This window comes from Capsella rubella, unplaced genomic scaffold, assembly GCF_000375325.1.
Source record: "Capsella rubella cultivar Monte Gargano unplaced genomic scaffold, Caprub1_0 scaffold_8, whole genome shotgun sequence".
In the NCBI taxonomy this organism is placed as follows: Eukaryota; Viridiplantae; Streptophyta; class Magnoliopsida; order Brassicales; family Brassicaceae; genus Capsella; species Capsella rubella.
Window position 1 is genome coordinate 5,253,433 of NW_006238916.1, and position 9,167 is coordinate 5,262,599.

General features: G+C 28.4%; 1 protein-coding gene across 2 annotated transcripts; it reads left to right on the forward strand.

Moving 5' to 3' along the window:
- LOC17875858 (ultraviolet-B receptor UVR8) lies at positions 1–1,988 on the forward strand. 2 transcript variants are annotated; one of them, XM_023782464.1, is made up of 4 exons: positions 1–483; positions 637–856; positions 941–1,259; positions 1,335–1,988. In XM_023782464.1, the coding sequence occupies exons 1-4, from the start codon at positions 116–118 to the stop codon at positions 1,793–1,795; spliced, it is 1,368 nt and encodes a 455-aa protein (XP_023638232.1). In that variant the 5' UTR covers positions 1–115; the 3' UTR covers positions 1,796–1,988. The 2 variants fall into 2 exon arrangements, with proteins under 2 accessions (XP_023638232.1, XP_006280447.1); XM_006280385.2 differs by having other exon boundaries at positions 2–483; positions 640–856.
- Positions 1,989–9,167: the final 7,179 nt, after the last annotated feature.

Consider the following 9,167-nt stretch of genomic DNA (forward strand, 5'->3'; position numbering starts at 1 on the left):
CCAGTCCTAATGGATGCCCTTGCACTTAACGAGGTAAAGAACCATCCGAGTCATCATCATCTCAAGATGCGCGAATCTTTACCTTCTCCTCCTTGGCGTCAGTTTCTCCGGCGATATGCTCCGATTATTGTCGATCGCGAAAGTACGGATCCGTAAAGTTTCTACATGCGATTCGATATTTCGCAGAGGCGTTCTCTTCAATGGAATCGGCAGACGACGATTCGCGAGCACTGGCGGCAAGAGAAAAACAGTGATGAGCTTCGGTGACGGAAGCCATGGCGCTCTTGGTCTTTCTTCATCTTCTTCGATTCCAGGTATGGGAATGGATGCTTACGAACCAACCGCTGTTTCTAATTTGCCTTCCGATGTATCTTCCATCTCCGCCGGACATTACCATTCTCTTGCCGTTACATCAAGCGGTGGGATTTGGGCTTGGGGTCGTAACAATGAAGGTCAGCTCGGTCGTATCGCCGTGGATTCTAAGTAAACATCTCCAATTTTTGTTAAATTGATTTCATCAAAAGCAGTAATTGAACTTGAATTTGCGTTAGTTAGTGAGATTAGTCTGAGATGTATCATTTAGAATTTGGTAGGAGTCTTATGTTACTATAACTGAAGTTTTATTGATGTGATTAGTAGAGATTCAAGTAGTGAGCCCAAGAGAGTAGAAGGGCTAGATAATGTGAATGTCCGGGCTGCGTTTGCGTCTGGAGTTGTTTCAGCGGCTATTGGAGATGATGGTTCTTTGTGGGTTTGGGGAAGATCTAAAAGAGGACAGCTTGGTCTTGGCAAAGGTATCATTGAAGCTCTTGTTCCTTCAAGGGTCGAAACTTTAGCTGCAGAACACGTTGTTAAGGTTTGGTGTACATGCTTGGATAATTAGCTCTTTGTGTATTCAGCTTTAAGGTTGTTCATAGGAAGGGGGTTTCGATTATGACAGGTATCATTAGGTTGGGGGCACGCACTTGCGCTTACTGTGGATGGTAAAGTGTTTGGATGGGGTTATGTAGCTGATGGGAGAGTAGGCAATGTTGGACTTCCGCTAGAAGCATCTCTGCTGGATTCACTTACAAATGGGTCAGTAAAAGATCACCGAGCGGCTGATTTGAATCTTGAAGCAGCTGAAAAGAAGGTTGTGGAGGCAATGAGCAAGGAGAACGATATGCCAATAGCTTGGGAACCTTGTCTGGTGGAAGAAACAAGTAACGTAAAGGTTGCAGATATTGCTTGTGGATCCGATCACTCCTTGATCCTTTGTGGTAAGTTAAAGAGACCGTTTTATTCATTGAATAGAGTTGGTTACTTTTGTTCTGATTGGTATTTGCTGATTTCAGATGATGGCACACTTTTAAGCTCTGGGAGCAACATCTATGGTCAGTTGGGTCGGTCTAAACAAGACCTGGGAATGACGCCTGTTGATATAACCGAATCCCCGATCTCTATAGCAGCTGGTCTTGGTCATTCTCTAGCTATCTGCAACAGAGGTGAAACAAAAATTCTCTCGTGGGGTTGGAACCGGAGTCGGCAGCTTGGTAGGGGAAAACCGGAAAACTTACCGAGAGAAGTAGAAGGTTTTGATGGAGAAACTCCATCTTCAATATCAGCAGGGCGTGTACATTCTTTATGTGTAACAGAGAAAGGAGAAGCTTGGGTTTGGGGATGTGGGAAGAATGGTAGGCTTGGTTTAGGAAGCTCGAGTGATGAGACTGAACCAATGTTGCTAGAGGACGTAGAGGGTTGTGTTCTTCAAGCAGTCGCTGGCTTTGATCACAGCTTGATTTTAGTAGCTGAATAGCCCCGTCTAGTGCCTAGACTAATATGATGGCTGAAAAAGAATAACATGGAACCTCATTGATGTGACCATGTGGATGACTTTATAACTCATCTACATGACATGACTACATGGCAATGTGGGTATAAAAAATAAGCTATTTGATTACATGTTTACACATAACATCATCATCACAACAAAACAATTGATTCATGCACATATATTATTTCAACGTATATTTAGCTATGGGTACTTCTATACAAATTTGATACAAGTTTTACACGGAAGGAAGCATTAAACCGAACACACATTAGCGGACCAGACATGTCATTTGAGTTTTGACATTAACTGAAACTGTTAACTTAGCCTCTTCATATAATCCGAGTCCTAAAAAATCGGTTTCGGTTGCTTAGTAAAACCTTATCGGTTTTTATGTTACAATGTGATTCGTATTGGATCGGATTATAACCGAGATACACAATTGGATATTCGCTAAACCGAAAGATACTAATTTTAGTTAAATTCAGATCGGGTTTGTTAGGTTGTTCGGGTAATTCGGATATGATCGGGTAAAATTCGGCAAATTAGAATCCGAAACCGAAATCTTATATAAAGGTTTCCAAAGTTAGCAATTAACAAGATCACAAGGTTTTAACCCGCGGTACACCGCAGGTCTTTTTTTATTTTTTATTTTAACTACTAATTTGTTTAGAATATATTTGTACTTATTTTAGATTTGCATAAGAGTGTAGTTTGCGATAGGTTGAAGCTAACATTTTTAGAAGAGTGTAATGTTATTTAGAAGTTAAAATTGGTTTTTTTATTTGTGTTATAGTAAATTTTCAGTAGTTTTGTGCATGTTCAGTATTGTTATTGTAGAATAATGTTTTTTTTTGTTGTGTCTTTTTTATGTCCATTAATTGTTTATTATCTTTGGTGTTTTTTTTTTGTTCTGAAATGTGTGAATTTAGTCTACAATACGTAGATTGTATGTAAATTTATTTATATCTCACTAGTAATTTGTATATTAATTTGATAAACTAAACCTTAAATTACATACCCAGAAGAATATTTTAAATTCATCTTACTATTGTATTAGTTATATTACTTTAATGTAAAAACCGAAAATATTTGGTTTATATTTTTGTTAGCTGTTTAAGTATAATTTTTTCTTGTCAACTTTAAAATTAAGGGGCATTCTCTAAAATACCATCATGGTGGGAGGAAAAAAAACAAAAACAAAAAAGAAAAGGAAAAATTCAATTAAGTCTCTCTCTCATTTTGTCTCTCCGGCTCTCCCTTTCTCTCCATCTCTCTCTCCGATTTTATATATTTATTATGCTTTTTTATTTTCTCTTTTTTGCTGTTTTTGATTTAATGGTTTTCAATTAGGGTAAAAAAAAAATAATTGCAGAAGTTAAAATATATATATATATATATATATATATATCTTATTATATAAACCTTGGTTTTCAAAGTCAGCCATTAACAAGATCGTGACACGTGTCAATTATAAACGATAAGATGTTGACACGTGTCATAACTAATTTTGTTAATATTTGGATAAAATAGAAATATTATTAACGTTATCGAAAAATAATATATAAAATAAATATTATAAAGAATTATATATTAAAAATCATAAATAAAATTAAACAAATAACCTAATTTCAGCTATGTCAATTTGGTTTATTAATAAGATAGGGATTTAAAATTTATAATTAACAAGAATATATGGCGGTTTTTGTTTACAGAAGAGGATTAAGGTTTAAACTCTAATTTAACAATTAAATCAGGTTATTTGTTGGTTTGGGTATATAAATGATAAATAAGAATTATTGTTTAACTTTATAAATTAAAATTATGATTTAAGTTTAACAATTAAACGAGATAATATGTCGAAACTTGGTTTTTAAATTTACTAACTCACGTGATCATGATAAGTGTCAAGTAAAACATAAGATGTCGCAACATGCTATAAATATTTTTTTTTAATATTAAGATACAAATAGAATTTTTAAACATCATTAAAAATAATTATAAAAAATTAAAGAGAATTATTGAGAAATACTCCTTTTGGTGTACCCCTTTTCAAAAATACCTCATTTATCTATCCATTTTCAATATTATCCATGTTTAAATATGAAAAATTATAAAGTTTTATATGGTTTATAAGGCACTTCTATATAATAACTACTACTTGGAAATTTGATACAAATAATTTTATAATGTTTTAAATCGTTTTACAAGTTTTATACGGTTTTTAAGTGGTTTTTAAAAGGGTTTATAAGGTTTTTAAAAGGTATTTATAAGTTATTTTACGCTATTTATGAAAGATATATAAAAATTTTAAACATATATAAAGGTAATTTGTGTGTATATTTATAAGTTTACACACATATTTGGATAAATTTCAACATTTAAAGTGGTTTTTTTATAAAGTTTGAAATAGGGGTATTTTTAAAAAGTGGTATGGAAAAAGGGTATTTTTGATAATTAAAAAGTAAAAAATTGATATTTAAAAAAAAAACAATGTGTAAGCTTATATATTTAGACACAAATTATCTTCCTATGTGTGTAAATTTAAATACCATATAAATACCTTTTAAAAACCTTTTAAAAATTATTTAAAAAACATATAAAAACTTTGTAAACCTTATAAAAACCTTATAAAATTCTTATAAATGCCGTTTAGAACCTTTTTAAAACTTTATAAATATTTGTATTGAGTCTCCCAATAGTAATGATGATCTAGATGTACCTTATAAACAGAAAATTGGTGTATTTTTTAAAAAGGTACACCAAAAGGAGTATTTCTCAAAAAATTTCTTTCAACTATTAACCTAATTTTTGGTTTTGCCATTTGTAGGTTTTACAATTATAATTTTGAGTTTATAAATCTGCATTATTGTTTAGATTTCATAGTTAAACGAGATTATTTATCAGTTTGGGTTTATTAAAGAGGTTGAGATTTATGTTTTACATTTAAACAAGGTTATTTATCAGTTTGGGTTCATAAAGGAGAATTATGATTTACAGTTTACAAATAAATTAGATTTTGAGTTTAACTAAACACATAATTTTATTCATGATTTTTATTTATAATATGTTATATTTGTTTAATTTTTAATTTATGTATGAATGTATTATGCCATTGAGCAATTTCATTGTCTAAAACATAAGGGTGAATAAAATATTTTGGAAAATAATATTTTTAGCTTAAATTAAAGATAACAAAGTTTAATATAAATCGTAATATAGTAATTTTAAAATATTTTTGTAAAAAATATGTAGTTTTTTATAATTTGTATTTGATAGATTTTTTAATGTTTTCCTCAACGATGCTATAAGTTATTTTAGAATCTTTATGTTTATTTGCGTTGTTTATATGAATTTATTTACAAATGAATATATTTGTATTTAACATCATATTTTAGTTTGATGTTAATTTGAAAGAGCTTTACCATCATATTAAATAATAATTAATTAATTTTCATAGTTTGAGAATGATTATTTGAAAAATTGAAAGTTAAGAAATAAATATTTTTACAAAATGGTATAATCATGTTTTAGAGGATAATTGCTAAATTAAGAACTTTTAAAATATTTTTGCAATATTAGGAGTAATGGGTGAATAGCTCCCAATAGCTCCCAAATGTTTTGGTGATTGTCAATTTGACATTACTAGATTTTTATAATTAACGTTTAATAACGAATTTTAAGAGATATATATATATATATACACGTTTATTTGATACTTCAAACCAAATAAAATATCTTTCCAAATGAAATTAATTTCTCTTATTTTTCAAAAAAAAATTGGAAATTATTTTTTTATAAGTTATAATAAATTTTAATATTAATTTAAACTAGTATATATATGTTTGTTTCTACTTGGAATATATAGTTAACATATATGAGGTTAAAAGTTTATCTACAAATAGATTAGCATATATGTATTATGTTTTAAGAGTTTATTAATATAATTTCGATGTACAATTTTTTTAAAACATCTCATTGAGTGTTTCCATTGGATGGGTCAAAATTTTATATTAATTTAGAGTGCCTAAAAAATTATTTTTTCATAAAACATCATAATTAATTGTTTTAGACACCCTTAATGGATGTCACCATTGAACATGCGATGTCCAAATGAAATTAGTTTTAATTACTATATTATAATGGAAAATATCCTGATTTTTTCCCCTAAAAATGTTAAACAACAAACACCATAAACGTTTCCTTCTGTCAATAATAGAAAAAGAAAATTGTTTCGTTCTCAACAATTGTTCTTCACGAATCAATATCGATTCAATTCTACTCCAAATTAGCAAAATTGAAGCCGCGATCCGGCTAAGACGCCTACGCACAAGTAACCATACTCGAAATCAGATGAAGATATTCTCTTGTAGAGCTCTGATTAAGTTACATTCAATCTACTTTGAAGCAAAGGCGTTCAGACCCAACACATATTTGTATGTCGATTTCTAAATCCAATTTCAGATTTAGGTAAGCTGATTATTGTTGATACCAACTCGTTTGTTTTTCCCCCAAATTCTGTATATGCTACTGTATTAATTGAATTAATAAAATGTTGACACGTGTCAAAAAATTAGAAGTAAGAGATTATATAAATCAGTTTTCAAAAAGGAATATTTTGAATGAAGAAAATAAAAATTCAGGAAATTTAACAATTACTTACTAGTAATCCTAAGAGAAAAAGGAGAGTGATTATAAAATAAAATTATTTATAAAATTAGGTCCAAAGAAAAAAAATAACAAATAAAGAAAAATAGAGTAAGTTAGTTAACTATAAGTTAATCTTAGAAAATAATTGCATTATCGAGAATATTGTAATGTTTAAATATCATTTAGTAAGTTAATCTAAATAAGTTAATTATTAACATAATTCGTACTACAATGATTTCTAAAATAATTGTTTTTCAAATATGTAATTTTGTATACTTTCTTATTTAAATAAAAATCTTAAACTTTTACTCAACGACATTATAACTCATTTTTTTGGATTGATGTTAATTTGTACGAAATTTACCATCAAATTTTATAATAATTAATTAATGTAAGAAATACAGTAAATTGCGCAGTCGAAAATATATGCGAGATTTTTTCAAAAAAAACTGGAATTTAGGAAATAACATTTTTTAGAATAGTGTTATAATCAGTTTAGGGCATAATTGCTAAATTTTTATACTGAATGTTTAATAACAATTTTTAAATATGTATGATACATACATTAGTTTGTTCAATAAAAGAAATTTTTACTGATTTTAAAATATTTTGGATATGATATTCTTAAAATAAAATTGTAATATAAATGTAATTTTAAAATAAATAATCCTTCTATTAGTAGGGTCCTAATCTCTATTAGAAAATATGATATTCAATTAATATTGATTAGATTTTTTATTTCATATTAGACAGCGAAATCTTCAAGTACTGCACGATGGGATGTAAAATTGATAACCTTATAAAGAAGAAAACATAACGATTACATGTGCTTTTTTTCTTACTTTCTTTCGGAGTGTTATATCTCTTTATGTGAGATAAAGATCCGGCTGTTTGGAGTAAATTCATGTTCCCTGTTGATATAGTTGTGCTGAGCTTGAAAGTTTTCTGAATTCCCTTGTGCGACACTTCCTTCATCTTCTCTTTGGTAAGAGTAATTGTGATGTTTATCGATTTATCATCACTATCATTTTTGAACCCCTGCAAAAAGAGAAAATTAAAATCAGAAAAGCACACAAGAATAGTGTTAGGTTTTTATAATTAAATGAGCTTATATGTACAGGTTTGGATTTATAAATGACGGTAAGGGTTTAAATTTTACAATTAAACAAGGTTATATGTTGGTTTAAGTTTATAAATGAGGATTAGCGTTTAGATTTTACAATTAAACGAGATTATATATATGTTGATTTAGGTTTAATTAGGGTTTAGATTTTACACTGTGATTAAATGATGGTTTCAGTTTTATGAAAGAGTGATTCGGGGTCAGATTTTACAATTAATTGAGGTTTTTGTTTATTAGGTGGCAGCAACTGATGGGTGAGAAAAAGATATGGTGAATGAAAGGGTTCAACCTAGGGTGAATTTAAACATACCTGGATTAAGTCTTTCTTTTTCAGATCTTGCAAGAAACGCATATACTTCCTTGTCCACTTGCCTATCGGTAGCTCCGTTATCACAATAGTTGTTTCATTGATCTTTTTAAAGACACCACAATAGCTGTTTCAATTTTGTTTTTAGCGCCTTACTCTTATATTAGAATTAAACAGAGTCATACAAGTAGTTAATAAATCACGACGGTGGAACAATAAAAGTTTGGAACAATGAATTAGAAGAAGAAGCCCTTTGAGCTAAACTTGTCGGCAGTAGTATTTTGATCCCTTTGAACATGAACCAAAGATAAAAAAAGAGAAAATTGTTTGTAACATTTGCGGACCATTAAATTTCACGGGTCTGCTCCTAGGATTTTGGATTATCCATAGTGCTAATATCCATCGTATAATTTCGGGTTTAATTTCAAAATCGACCCGATCCAGTAACATTAAAAATACAAAATTACCATTAATGACTCATTGAAAGACTGTTTAAAATGGTGACAGTTTTGTAAAATTACATTGAAAAAATCTGTAATGTAAAAGTATACTCCTCTTTTACTATATAAGATATTTATTGGGTTATATTCTTCATTTACTTATTGAAAATGTATATTCAGCTATATTCAGCTAACTAGTATACAGTAATTCCTCTATAAATTAATAATGTTAGGACTATGATTTTAATTTATAGTGATATTAAGTTATCTATAAATTAATATTTATTATTTTATTGTGTAAATTAATATTTATTAATTTATAGCTTTATTTATAATTTCTCAAAAATTTTAAAAATATGAATTGACACAATTTTACAAAATTAAGACTAATCTGTTAGATATTATAAGTTATACAATAGTTTGAAAATGAATATTATATTTAAAAATATACTAACATAAAATTATTTATTGAGGTGAATTCTAGGAGAAAATTGATTTTTACAAAAACTAAAAACATATATATATATATATATATGTATATATAGTAATTATTAATTTATGATATTATTTGGACTATATTTTACATAAGAATTTCAAAAAAAAATATTATCTTATTATCTTATCGAATTTGATCAATTTTTTAGACTGGCCCGATTTGAGACCAACAAAATTTATTAATTTATAGTGTTTATTAATTTATAGTGTTTATTAATTTATAAAGTATTAATATATAGAGATTTTACGGTATATTTTTTTTTTTCCAAAAAAAAAATTTAGGATTAACCTTCAAAAAAGAATAAACCAAGTATTTTTCGGGTTTTATAGACTTTTTATTAG